The following is a 14,466-nucleotide window of genomic DNA, read 5'->3' on the forward strand; positions in this document are numbered from 1 at the left end:
GCCCCCTTCTGGGTTATGTATACTCTCCCATGTTCTTCTCTTCATATTTCTTTGTGCTATCTCCCCTTGACCTAGTACTTTGTTTAATAAAGAATTGAATCACTTACTTTTCTCTTGCAACAGGGAATTTTAGACAATTACTGTATTTGGACGAGAGCCAAATCCAAAATCAGAGTCAGCTCTGAACCCCTGACTAACGCATCACTGGGCTGATTATACAAATGGTAATGTCCAAAAGGACATCTTTTGCTAATATTAGTAGGATACAATTATGTGTAAGATACAGATTGCACTCTCTAGCAGACGGCACTTCCGTTAAGGAGACTAGACAAAAAAATATTAAGTAATATAACACTATAAACACAGCGCTTCCGCTTCATTCACCCCCGCCCCACCCCCGGCCATTTTGGTTTCTCTTGCGAACCTGACCGCACTGCCTCCTATGACTATAATCTACCATGCTCTTGTCTGTTCCCTGGATTCCCCCATCCTTCGACTTTTCCCCACTTCCATCTTTTCTGGTATTCAGTCCAGGGTTTTCATTCCTCTTGATCCCAGGTTGCAGAACTGCTTGAGAAAATCAAATTACTCAGTGTTCCACAACTTTCGGCGGGGTGCAACTTAATATTTACAGGTAATCTGCATATAGGGCTTGGGAAGTAAGGAAGGAGATTTTACTCCTATTGGAAGCCAGACTTGTGGAATAATTGAGGTTATAAATCTGTCACTGAGACTGAAAGTTCCCAGAAAAGCAAATTACACCAAGACAAGGACCTAAAGTCTAAACGCAAGCCCTAGAGTCACGGCAGTAAACATGGGAGAGGCCTACTCATATCTGAAAGACAGCTGTGCTAAAAACCAGTTTGGCCAGAGAGGAGAGAAGGGCCAGGAGCGCTCGCTGTACAGTGACAGCCATCGTGTCACTCAGCACTTCACTGCAAGGCAGGGCTGTCCAAGGAGCAAAGTCTAGCGGCAGCCATTTCCCGAATTCCATTCCGGATGCCCGAGGCAAACAGACGAGACAGCTCCGCACTTCTCTCAAGGTAAAATATATCATATGTGGGACTTCAACAAAATAGTAATAAAAAGCCAAGTTTTTCCCGTCAGACCTCGGTGCAGCCTAGCCACCTAAAACCTCGTTTCGTTCCCTAAGAAACCCCGCGATATTTTCGTGCCCCGCCCCCCCCCCCCCCCCGCAGCGGCGGGAACCAACCGGAAGCGACTGCTCGCTCGGCGGTCCGTCATGTGTCGGAAGTGACGTCATATCCAGACGCCTTGGAGAAGAAGCGCGTTCGCGCGTTCTGCCTGCCGTGTGGTGTGGAACCTTCGGGCAGCGTGGTCTCATTATTTGCAGGAAGGCGCAGGCGTTCGTGGCTGGCCGGCCGCGGCCTGGTGGGCCTGTGCGGGCCGCACATTTGGCCTTGTTTCCTTGGTGTTAGAGCTCGCGGCGGGCCGCGCAGCGCCCTGACCCGGCCTCAGCATGCTGGTGCTGTTTGAAACGTCCGTGGGCTACGCCATCTTTAAGGTAGGTGGGAGGCTGAGCGGTCGGAGGGGAAGGCGGGTGTTGGGCGGGCGAGGAGGGGGAAAGACCCAAGGAGAGCACGACGCTGCTCAGGGTCGCCTGGGTGCCTTTCCTGTCCCCTGCCCTGAGAGGAAGGGAGAGCTCTCGGCCCGGGAGGCGCGTGTCTCGGTGAACACGTGGCCCCGCTGGTTCCGTGTGAGAGCGTTTGGCGGGGTTAGAGAGGTGGACAGGAGCCGCGTTAGGATTGTACAGGGTATGGTAGGTCCGCATTTTATTTTGAGTGTTTTGAGGAGTGAGTGAAAGGTTTTAAGCAGAGGAATGACCTGGTGTAATTATGTCTTTTAATCAAGTTGCTTTGCTATGTAGAGAATAGATTCCAGGGGGGAAGAAACGAAGAAAAGATATTTTGCATTAATCTAGACAAGATGGAATTGCTTGGGTTAAGGTTGGTAATGGAGGGAAACAAATATCGGGAGAAGTTTTGAAGGTAGAACTGAAGAGTTTGGCCGATGGATTGAAGAATGGATTTTTGGTTTAAGAAGGTGGGTGCGTGATGGGAGAGAAGAGAGAAGAAACAAGGTTGTTGGGGTTCGGTGGCAGGAGCGGGGTTACTAAAGAGATCCTTTGGGGCTGTGTGAAGCTTGGAGCGTCTTAGACGTGGAAATGCGATTGTCATTTCAAATTTGAGGCCTGGGGAGAAATCTGGGCTGGTGATAATCAAGTTGAGATTTGGTGGTTGTAACAGGGAAAGTTTGAAGTTCACTTACAAGTTTGTCAGCACGGAAATGATTGAATAATGGGACATTCGTGTAGGGAGATGCTGTTGAGATGTCAGGAAGAATGAGGTAAATTGAGTGCCGTCCACGTGCCAGGCGCTCCTCTGAGCTCTACCAATACAGCGCCCAACAGCAGGTTTTTCCTGTATGTGCTGGTAAGGCAAAAAAATGCTAGCTAAAGTATGTATGGTATGATTCTAGTTGTGAATCAAAAAACTATGTATGTGTTATGAGTGCAGAAAGTCTGGTAGGGTATGTACCAAAATGTTGATTTGGTGGAGCTTTTTTCATTTTATTCTCCAAGTTTTTCTTCTGACATTTGAAAGTATTCTTCTGTTTGCACTTGTTACTTTAAATACTTGTTATTTTTAAGAAAAGCAATAAAATAACTAAAACCAAAAGCTGACTTTGCTTGTTTTCCTCTCATTGAAGTTGTCTGTGACTGCAGTATTAGCAATTTTAAGGGCTTTCGAGCCCAGGAACGTGTCTCTGTTACTTTCCCCCAGCTTTTTTGCAGTCTTTTCTAATTTCTTAAGTAGTTTTGCACATGCCCCCAAATTCTCTTAGCCAACATGGTCTGTCATATTTTGCATCAGTGTCTCTGGATAAATTCACAGATCAACTCACAGATATATTCACAATACAACACAATTGATATTGTGTATGCTGTCCTGAACTGGATGCTGAGGGAGTGGGGCGACTGCACAATCCACGGGTTGCCTCTGATGGTGGGAAGGAATTGGCTTAGCAATTGTATGGTTTATAGACCTGGGTCGTAAAATATTCAACTCTGTGTCTCTTGATGAATTATTGATTTCTATTAAGGAAGAATATTCTCCATAAAAATAAGTCTTGCGTATTCTGTTGTAGCTTTTAATGTTATTTATCTGCAAGTTGCTCTGAAATTGTGGTGTATGTGATCTAATATTAGAGAAATAACTAAAGGCGTGAATGCATTGAAATAGTGATTCATTTATAAGTATTTGAGATTAATATTAGTTATTGATTCTTTGTGAATAAAATAGACATACAAAATGTTCTGGAATTAGTGATGGTTACACAATTTTGTGAAAATATACTAAAAAGTAAGTTGTACACTTTAAAAGGGTGAATATTATGGTATGTGAAATGCGTATTAAAAAGTGGATATACACCCACAACATGACTAACAAAAATGTACAACTGAAATCTCACAAGGTTGTAATCTATCATAACATTAATAAAAAAAAATAAAATTAAAAAAATTAAAAATAAATAAAAAATAAAAAATAAGTAGATATACAGTACAAGGTTATTAGCCCCCTCCCATAATCTTTCAAAATGTTGTAGTATAAAATTATATTGGTTGCATAAAATTTGTACTTTAATGATAATGCTTTAAGAAGTTTTTTCAGTTTTTTGACTTCAGTTAACAGTGAGTACATTTTATATCATGACCTGATACATGCATATCCATATATAGAGTGATTCAAAAGGAATTAAATACCTTTGGAAAATTATTGCTTGTTCACAAGGTTATATATGAACGCAAAGACAATACGTAAAAGAACTATTACTGTTATTTCTAGAATGTTGCAAAAACTCAACCTGTGTCCCTTATGTCACATGGCATACTGAATAAGACTAAGGACATCCTTTAGTCTTTCTCATCCTCAGATCTTTTGTAGCTGTGCTGCCCAATGTGGTAGCCACTAGCCAGATAGCTGTTTAACACTTGAAATGTGTCTAGTAAAGCTGTGGAAATGAATTTTTAATTTTAGTTCATTTAAATTTTGGCAGTCACATTGTACGGTGCAGCTGTGTAGCGTAGTACTGTGTGCTCTTTTGTTTTCTCAAAGCCTTGAGGAAGAGATTTTTTATGTGTATACCAAGGTTTGTAGATAACATGACTACTGAGCAATATATTTTTTCCAGCTTTATTAGGAATAACTTACATACTGTCTAACTCACGTGTTGTAAATGTGCAGTTCGATATGTTTTATGGTGAAATTTATAGTTTTACAAGCACCTCTGCGATCCAGTTTTAGAATACTTCATCCCAGAGTTAGCTTGTGCCCATTTGCAAGTCAGTCCCAGCTCTAGGCAGCCACTTTCTGCATAATTTTGTCTTTTCTAGAAGTTTTATGTAAATGAAGTAATGTTATAGTTTTTTTAATCTGGCTTTTTTCGATTAGCATGCTTTTTGAAGCTGCTCCATGTTGCGTGTATCCGTTTCTTCCTTTTTGAATAATTTGCATTTGAAACTATTCAGGTAATCCTATATGACTCTAACAAGTTTCATAAAAGAGTATTACCCATTTTTGTCTGTGAAGTAAACCTTAAAAAGTTACCATCAAATGTTTAAATAAAATAGAGAAAATCCCAAAATAACCAATAAAAAAGTGAAAATTGGAGAAGATACCTTTTGGTATAGTGTGCCCTGTCCTATTTATAGACTCATGCCTGTCTGGAATCGAGGAGGGTGCTCTAGGTAGATCTGGCATATGGTGGAGTGCATTTGTGTTTATTTTTTATTGTGAAAAATTTCAAGCAGACAAGTAGAAGATTACAGTGAACTTCATGTACTCCATCACTCAGCTTTGACAGGGCTGTTTTGTGTCCTCTCCCCTCTTCCCCTGTTCCACTACATTGTTTGAAGCAAATCCTAAACATTTAATTTCATCTGTAAGTATGAAGATTATAAAAATATAAGCTTTATGTCTGTTAAATACAAAGATTCGTTTTAGGGGCCAGCCTGTGGCCTAGTGGTTAAATTCGTGCACTCTGCTTCAGCAGCCTAGGGTGTCACCGGTTCAGATTCTGGGTGCGGACCTAGCACCACTCATCAGGCCATGTTGAGGTGGCGTCCCACACAGCACAACCAGAAGGACCTGCAACTAGAATATACGACTATGTACTGGGGGCTTTGGAGAGAAGAAGAAGGAGGAAGAAGAAAAAAAAAGACTAGTTTTAAAACAAGCAAATAATGTAATAGCAGTGCTGAAGGTTTTAGTGGTAACTAGCTTATACACTGTTTCTTCTTGGAAGTGGAAATTATTCCATCTTAATACAAAATGATAAAACTTAAAATGGATTTTGTGTATGTATGTTTCAGATTTCTCTATCTGAAAATGAATGATTGAAAATTTGGGGGAAATGTGTAAGAGAAAATATAGCAATTATCTCTAGTTTTATTTTGTTCAGATTGCCTTTATTAGTAATATTCTCTTCAGTATGTTGTAGGATGATTGGGAACATGTATTATCCAAGATTTTGTTTGCCGTAACAGTCTTTAGTGACCTCTGAGTGGTCATGAATCAACATGATTTCATTACATTTTCTTTGTTACTTTAACTTTAAGAATACTGATAATATCTCTTAATGACAATTTTGTTACCCAATTGTTATCTTCAAAAATGCTTGCTTTTCAACTAGAAAAAATGTGAATTTTACTCGTGAGTCATATCCCGTTTTGTACATATCTTCTGAACACTCAGTCGACTTAGGTATGGTGAGCTGCATTCTCTGAACAAACTATTTCCAAAAGTCAAGACTATTCTGTGAAATTCCTTTAACAAACAGTAACTTTGAATTAATGTTTTAGTGCATTCATGAGATTTGGTGGAATGTCTCAATTCTAAAATTTTCATGGTATGCAAAACAGAACTGTTAGTAGCTTGTAATTTTTCAGTACAAACACTATGCTTTACAGCCATTTAGTGCTCCATTACTCTGATGGCTAAGTTTTTCCAGTTTGATTTACTTTGACCAACTTTTCAAGTCCTGTAAATACATCTAATTCACCTGTGTATGGGATTAAATTTAAACAACACAACAAATCATTCTTAAAATCATCTTGCCGTACTCATCTGAAAGAAATTAAAGGTACTGTGCAACTTGCAATAGCATATTTCTTCATATTTTATCACAAAAATATATACTAGACTATAACTGGGTAATAAGTGACTGTGTAAATATTCTGTGACATTATAGATTTGATGACATGTTATCAGTAAAGTATAATTTTTAATGTATCAGCTTATTTTTTTCCATAAATATACATGCATAATATCTAAACATACTATATTTCACCTAATTTAGTACATCCTCATTTTACACTGCTAATTGAACTGCCATCAATTGTAAGACATCTCAGTTTCAAGGTTGTTAAATATGGGGCAAAATGCATTTTAGGATTGATCCCACTCTATCTTAGAGTAGAGTAGTTGACATCACAGAATATTGGTGAGGGTGTAGGGACATAAGAACTTTTTTTTTTTTGAGGATTAGCCCTGAGCTAACACCGGCTGCCAATCCTCCTCTTTTTGCTGAGGAAGACTGGCCCTGAGCTAACACCCGTTCCCATCTTCCTCTACTTTATACGTGGGACGCCTACCACAGCACAGCTTGCCAAGCGGTGACGTGTCCGCACCCAGGATCCGAACTGGCGAACCCTGGGCCACCGAAGCAGAACGTGCACACTTAACCACTGCACCACTGGGCCAGCCCCAGGAAATAAGAACTTTTATTCACTCTTGATTTCAGTGAAACTCATAAAATCTCTTAAAGGCATTTTGGTAACATCTGTAAACGTAAAATAATGCATTTCCATATGATCTGTTAACTCCGCTTCCAGTAGTTTGTCCAATAGAAATATAACTTGTAAAGCTCCAAAAATGTTTTCTGAAGGATAATAAGAAAAATTTAGAAATAACATAAATATTTATCAATGAGGGCATAAATGGTGGTATGTTCATACAATACAGTTCTAGGTTGTTAAAACCCAGGATTATATCCATGGTATGTTAAATGATTCCTAAAAGTCTGCCTAAATAAAATGTCGCATAGACAGTGAAAAAGTCTTGAAGAATAAACTAAATGTTAATGATTGTGCTTCCTAGATTAAAAGTGCACCTTTTTTCCCTTTGAATTTTAAAATTTCTTACATCAGGATGTGCCTTGCAATTGATGGTATCTTAGTTTTAGAGAAATCCGTAATGCTCTTAGGTTAGGATGATCATAGCAGGAAATAACAAAATTTATTCTATACAAAGGACGTAAGTAGAGCCTTGATGTTTTGCTTTGAGAAGCGCGATGACCTGCTCTGTGAGGTAGGGACTCCTTCAAAGTAAACGGTTCTCAACAAAGGCCCCAGCGAGACCTGAATTCCATCTGCTTATTAAATGGGCTACTTGAGCGATTAATTTGACCCAAAAATTATGCTGAGTAAGAAAACTGGTTTATTTCAGAGAAGAAAATAGCTTCCACCACCCTCATTTTGCTTGTACAGTTGTACTTGAAAAGCATAATTATGTATGCCTAAGTGGTGCAATTTAAAGAAAATTATTTAAATGTTTATTACAGGTTTTGAATGAGAAGAAACTTCAAGAGGTTGATAGTTTGTGGAAAGAATTTGAAACTCCGGAGAAAGCAAATAAAATGTAAGTCATCTTGAAACTAAGAATTTAGCAGTTAACATTCAGGGTGTTTTTGTTTTTACGTTTTTTCCCCTCCTGACTCATATAATGTTATATTCATAACTTTTTGTTTTGAAATCTATATCAGGAATAATATTGGTAATGGCCTAATTATTACATTCTTTATTTGGAGCATAGGCCATCTCAACTAATTTGTATTAGTTGCAGACTAGTTGAGATAGTACCCCAAAATTACTATTTTGTAAGATACTTGAAGTAAATTTCTGTTAAAAGTAATAATTATCAAAAGAATGCGTTGCTGATTGATTTAACTTTTAGTTTCTGTGAGTTTGTGGTATTGAAATATTTTTTGTTTTTTGAGGAAGATTAGCCCTGAGCTAACATCCATGCTTATCTTACTCTGCTTTATATGTGGGATGCCCGCCACAGCATGGGTTGACAGGTGGTGCCTAGGTCCACACCTGCATCCGAACAGGTGAACCCCGGGCCACTGAAGCGGTACATGCGAACTTAACCACTGTGCCAGCAGGCTGGCCCCTGTGGTATTCAAATGTTTTTGAACTTAATTCATAGTTTATTTATTCTTTATGACTTCTATGTCCTAGCTCCATCTGGAATAATAAAATAACTAGATAGTAAATCCTGGAAAGGTATACTTGAGTTCATCACGATCTCTGAACGAGAAAATAAAGCATGCTTTTTTTTTTTTTAAAGATTTTATTTTTTCCTTTTTCTCCCCAAAGCCCCCCAGTACATAGTTGTATATTCTTCATTGTGGGTCCTTCTAGTTGTGGCATGCGGGACGCTGCCTCAGCATGGTTTGATGAGCAGTGCCATGTCCGCGCCCAGGATTCGAACCAACGAAACACTGGGCTGCCTGCAGCAGAGCGAGCGAACTTAACCACTCGGCCATGGGGCCAGCCCCCCCCTTTTTTTTTTTTTAATATCTTTTTTTTCCCCTGCTTTTTCTCCCCAAATCCCCCCAGTACATAGTGGTATATCTTAGTTGTGGTGTGTGGGACGCTGCCTCAACGTGGCCTGACAAGTGGTGTCATGTCCACGCCCAGGATCCGAACCAGCGAAACCCTGGGCTGCCGAAGCAGAACGCATGAACTTAACCACTCAGCCACGCGGCCGGCCCCTAACGTATACCTTTTTTTTTTTTAAGATTTTATTTTTCCTTCTTCTCCCGAAGCCCCCCGGTACATAGTTGTGTATGTATTTTTTTTAGTTGTGGGTCATTCTGATTGTGGCATGTGGGTTGCCACCCCAGCACGGCCTGATGAGTAGTGCCATGTCCGCACCCAGGATTTGAATTGGCGAAACCCTGGACCACCAAAGCAGAGCGCGCAAACTTAACCACTCGGCCACGGGGCAGCCCCTGAAGTATACCTTTGATGTCTTGCTTAAGGAATACCTGGTAGGAGAGAGAGTTGGCTTTTCCTTAAGGTCGAGTCAAAATGGCTGTTTTTACCTTCTGTGAATCACCTTGTGAAATAGCCCATTTGATGAGTGTGGTCCTAGGAAAGGACCTGACTTATCTCTTCTTCTTCTTTTTCGTCTTCTTTTCTTTTTTTTTTTTTGCTGGGAAAGATTCCCTCTGAGCTATCACCTATTGCCAATTTTCCCCTCTCTCTCTCTCTTTTTTCCCCCTCCCCAAAGCCCCAGTACATAGTTATATTTTCTGGTTGTAAGTCCTTCTGGTTCTTCTATGTGAGCAGCCACCACAGCATGGCTGCTGACAGACAAGTGGTATAGTTCCATGCCTGAGAACCAAACCCATGCTGCCAAAGTGGAGCATGCTGAGCTTTAACTACTGGGACATCAGGGCTGGCTCCTGATTTATTTCTTAATACATGTGGATTTGAATGGTGTCCTTGGATGCCAAAGGGCATTTGATATTTCATCTGCTAGTGCTAAAAAAAACTCATAAGAATAGAAGGAAACTACTTCCAAGCTTCTAAAGAGTGTTGAACCCAAAAAAATGTCATAGATACTAAACAGTTAGAGAAAATACAGAGTTTCAGCATTTGTAGTGGCACAGACCCAAAATTTGAAACAACTTAAATGTCCATCAGTAGTGGAATTGTTGAATAAGTTGTAATATACCTATAGATCTCTTGTTGACCTGGAGAGGGGTCCATGATATACCGAGAAAACCGTGCTTCAGGTAATTTGTATAATGTGGTCCCATTTTGCAGTGTTTTTATAGATCTATACGTGTATTTATGTAAGTATAGAAAGGTACGAACAAATGCCACTTCAGACGAATGGAAATGGGGGTGAGGTAAGATGCAATAAGATGAAATTACTCTTTTTTCCTTAAATCTTTGTATTAATTGCATATTTAAGGGACCCCCCAGGGTGTTCTCTGATCAGGTAAGAAAACCTTGCTTAAGATAACACTATTTTAGACACGACAGAAAATTAGTTCTCCCTTTTAAGAGGCTTTGTGCTTCAGTTGGCTGAGTTAACCTGATTCATTGTTGTCAATGATGTATTCTTGTTGGAACTGAATCTAAGTGATCTAACTCAAATATTCGTCACTACCACTGAGACAACGATGAATTAACTGTATCTATCTGTTTGAGACAGAATGATGTAACCCTGCACGTAGTGTTGGGGTGGGGGAGTAAAGGAAGGGTGACGGGAATCAGGTCTGACAATAAGCTGTTTTTATGGCATTTGTACTGGATGGACAAATCAATGTCATGAGATTCCTGACTGAAGAGGGACCCTTATACCTTTTCTTAGGCCTCTTCTATGCTGTATAGTAAAAGGCATCTGTGTCCACTTTTAAGCAGCAGAGCTTATATGGAAGCTTCAGCGTCTTCCTTGTGGTTTACATGTGGTAGCAGACCTCTTTGCTGTTCTGTTTCCTTCAAAGCCTGTAACCTGTGTAATAGTCCAGGCATTACTAGCCTAGCATTTGGAGAAACTGGTCACTTTATGAAGAATGTCTAACTTTGCACCCTGGTACCCAATGACAGGAGAGTTTCTTTTATTGGAGTATGATTTGGAAACAGTCCAGCACCTCTTTCCTAAATATGTGGCTTTTCAGAATCACTGTGCCCCCATAACATGTTTTTTGTTTTGTTTTGTTTTTTCCCTCTAGAGTAAAGCTAAAACATTTTGAGAAATTTCAGGATACAGCAGAAGCATTAGCAGGTAAAGTCAAAGACTAGCCTTTTGTTTTTAATTTTGGCAATTTGTTGTCCTTATTAAAAGATTGCTTCAGTTTCCTGAGTTAACCTTATTCAATGTTGTCAATGATGCATTCTTTTTGGAACTGATTTTAAGTGATCTAAGTCATTCGTCACTACCACTGAGACAACATTGAGTTAGCTTTTTTCACCATAGGGCTGATTTTTCCCCCCATGTGATGAGAGGTGAGAAGTGGTTAAGTTGATCTCCCTGTGGAAACCAACAGCATAATGCTGAAGCACAATTCAGTAAAAGCTGTTCTACAAGGGACCAAGGTAATGTGGTCAAGTACACAGCGCTCTAATCATTTTAATCCAAGAGTAAAGTTGAGAATAGCCAGGATTCACAGTTGAAAGAATAAGAAAGCAGCTCTCCGGGGTACGTTTTTAGTTTGAAAAAGCACAATGTTAATGAAAAGTTTTAGGAGAACTCGTAGAGGTTTTTTGGTGTGTGTGTGTTCTAATAAGAAACCTATAGAGAGGCGTAAGACTTGTTTATCTAAAGGGGGCATGATGTTTAGCACTTGAGAAGAATGAATGGCTCATATATCCTTCCACTAGTCCTTGTGATGGGACAACAGACATAGTAATAGGGTTTATTAACTAGGCTTGGCTTCTGTAGGCACTTGGTCTTATAAGGTTTTTTTAATGTTAGGGAAAACAAGAAAACCAGATGTAAAACTCTAATCATGAATTTTTCAATTGCTTAAATTCTGTATTTCAAATCAGCCAACTACTCGGCTTAAATAATTTGAAAATGAAGGACCATGAGGACGAATATGGCTTAAAATTAGGCAAGGATTTGACAGACCCAAATAATTTTGTTCATCAGCCACAGGAGAAGGGTATAGTTGTCTTGTGAAAATTAGGAATCTAACTAAATATGCTGGAATAGGGGTCGGCCCAGGGGCGTAGTGGTTAAGTTCACATGCTCCACTTTGAGTGGGCTGGGGTTTGCAGATTCGATCCCAGGCGTGGACCTACACACTGCTCATCAACCCATGCTGTGGTGGCATCCCACATAGAAAGAAGAGGAAGATTGGCACCGATATAAGCTCAGCAACAGTCTTCCTCATGAATAAATAAATATGCTGGAATATTATTGAGCCACTTCAACCTTGGCAGAAGGGTAAACAGAGGGAAGACCCAACAGTGGGGCTAGATTTTTAATTTTAAAGATAGTTTTAAGGCTGCTTCATCAATACATCAGTAATTAGAACCTAATAGAGCAATAAAGCAACTATGGTAGTTTTTGCCTGGAGATTTTTTTTAAGATAATTCTGTTCATCACAGCTTTAAAATTAAATGTGGGTAGAATTTTGGCAAAATCCCAAGCAAGATTGTGTTAGCTATTCTCCACCTTGCCGGGGGGCGTCACTCACGCAGACTGATTTGAACAGCTCCTCCCGCACTTGTAAAGTGCTGCATCCCCAATCCCGAGTGGCCTCTTGAATTCCTTTTTGCATATAACCTCTAATCTTGTGGGGGTGTTTCTGACCAGTCCTCATTAAACTATTAAATAGGCAGATCCAACCTCTACCCAAACATAAAACAGGTTTTTACTCTTGATAGCTAATAATTCGTTACATGAGATTGTCAGATTTTGCACTCATCACTTCAAAATTATTTAATCCTTGAAACAATCCTATAAGGTAGATAATATTATCATTATTTTACAGATGATGAACTGAAGCTTGAGAGGCATCTCATTTCCCTAGTCAGCTTTTGGTGTTCTTTAAAATAATCTAAGATAAGTGGGGAAAATGCCAGACAGGTGAAAATTTAAAGTCAACCCCTGACACACACACCTCCCTCAATATAAGTTCCCTGGGGGCCGAGACAGTGTTGTTTCACTGTCAAATCCCTAGATTCTGGTGCATAAATATTTGGGGGTAAATGAATGAAAGTAGTGAGCTCTGTCTGGAATCTGCTCATAGAAACCTCTACAGTGCCTTTTCCCATCTATTTTTACCGGAAGTTGAACATCACCTTATTGAGAGAGCAGAGTCCTTCCTGAGAATTAACTTCCTACTCCCTGTTATAAGGCAGTTTTGACGTGACAAAATCAAAACTAAATGGTTGTAGATGTCAGAGTATGCATTTAAAACCCTGTAGCCTAAGAAAGAGTCTGATGGGGTGCGATGTCAAGGATTTATAGTCATCCCAGAAGTTTAAATATCCCATTTGCATGGATAGGTTTATTTTTATTCTTGGTCAGATTTTCAAGTTGCGAGACTTGTAAATAGCCACAGTAAAATTTGGGGCCAGCCTGTGTTTGGATGAAGTGGGAAGACTGCTAGGGGATGTTGGGCGTGGCCGGTAGGAAAGAGCAGTAGAGGGAAGACTCAGCTTTCTCTCTCCCGGCCACTGTGTCTCTACGCAGTCTCGGAAAATGCACATTAGGAAGAGTAATCAGCAAGCTTTTGACAAAGGGAAGATAAGTGCTTATAAATGTTAGAATAGGTCTAGAGTAGAAATTTTTACTTTCAAGAAATTTTAAATAAAGGAGAACACTAGGTTAAAGTATAAAAGTAGATATGGAAGGTTGAAAACTAGAAGCAGGAAGTTGAATAAAATTTTTTAATTATAAAAGATTAAAAACTTGTAAGCAAAAAATACAACTCTTATGAGAAAAGTAGATTATAAGGAGTCAGTGTTGTACAATATGTAAAAGGTTAAAACCCAACAAAAGTAGCTTGAATCTTAGCTTCTTGGAGTGTAGACACCTCTGTAAGAGCTGTGTAGTCACCAAATAGGTTTTGTCCTTACCTTTCCTCTTCCCAGATGACAGCTGAAGTGGACTCGTGATCCAGATGGGTGGAGACGTTGGTCAGGAGGGAAGAACAGATCCTTGGCTGATTAAGCACAGACTACCTGGCCTTAGAAATTGTGCAGACTTCTTTCCTGCCAAACATACTTTAAACTCAGCCAAAACCCAGACAAGTATCAGAAGAGGTGTGAGGCCATAGGGGCCCCGAATATCTAAGTGGAGGTCTAAGGAAGGGTGAGAGTTATAAAGCGGCAGATAGAGAACTCGCCAGAAATGAAAGCAGTCCCAAAATCAGGTGGGCTGCCTTCACAAGTAACTTCTCCATCACTGCAGTTTACAAGCAGAGGCCTGACAGCACATCTAGATCAGGGATTAGCAAAGAAAGATAAGGCCTCCACTCAGACGTGCTTATGCTGCAGAAGAATCTTCAAAATGAATACACTCGTTTTTACCAGAGTCTTGACGGATTCTGGGGTATTTCACAATCCAGAGCATCAGGCCAGTCAGTAATAACATAGGAGAGTGGATCTATTTGTCGTTCCAAAATGGATTGTTTCTAACATTTTATGATTCTAGCTCTGAGTTCCAGAGAAGATTCATGTGACGTGGGGAAAGGAATGCTGGCTCCAGTTTAATTCCTGATTCTGGAGCAGAACTGAGGGTGGGAAGGTCAGATGAGATGATGAAATGTGAACTTGCAAAACATTTTTATCTTTATAATTTCATTTCAGAAGTAATGTTAAGTGCAGCACTTTGAGAGGAAGTGTTTATTTTGCTT

At 39.8% G+C, this 14,466-nt stretch overlaps 1 protein-coding gene and 2 non-coding genes across 9 annotated transcripts in view; all 3 read left to right on the forward strand.

Annotated features, from left to right (window-relative positions):
- Positions 1-758: 758 nt before the first annotated feature.
- NOP58 (NOP58 ribonucleoprotein) overlaps positions 759-14,466 on the forward strand; it is a 29,629-nt gene continuing 15,921 nt past the window's right edge. Inside the window, exons 1-5 of one of the 7 annotated variants that reach the window (XM_070580760.1) lie at positions 1,246-1,525; positions 7,642-7,718; positions 10,831-10,883; positions 11,076-11,194; positions 14,265-14,357. Coding sequence is in view for 2 of the 7 variants with exons in the window: in XM_070580756.1 (XP_070436857.1) it covers positions 1,481-1,525; positions 7,642-7,718; positions 10,831-10,883 (175 nt within the window). In the remaining 5 variants the exon portion in view is untranslated. Of the gene's footprint in view, positions 1,526-7,641; positions 7,719-10,830; positions 10,884-11,015; positions 14,358-14,466 lie in introns of all 7 variants that reach the window. The other 6 variants (XM_070580761.1, XM_070580762.1, XM_070580759.1 and 3 more) reach the window with 6 other exon arrangements.
- On the forward strand, positions 10,195-10,283 carry LOC139076896 (small nucleolar RNA SNORD70). Its single transcript, XR_011528929.1, has one exon. It is a non-coding gene; the product is annotated as a small nucleolar RNA SNORD70 (small nucleolar RNA).
- LOC139076897 (small nucleolar RNA SNORD70) lies at positions 10,972-11,056 on the forward strand. The gene has a single exon (XR_011528930.1). It is a non-coding gene; the product is annotated as a small nucleolar RNA SNORD70 (small nucleolar RNA).

This window comes from Equus przewalskii, chromosome 17 (genome assembly GCF_037783145.1).
Source record: "Equus przewalskii isolate Varuska chromosome 17, EquPr2, whole genome shotgun sequence".
In the NCBI taxonomy this organism is placed as follows: domain Eukaryota; kingdom Metazoa; phylum Chordata; class Mammalia; order Perissodactyla; family Equidae; genus Equus; species Equus przewalskii.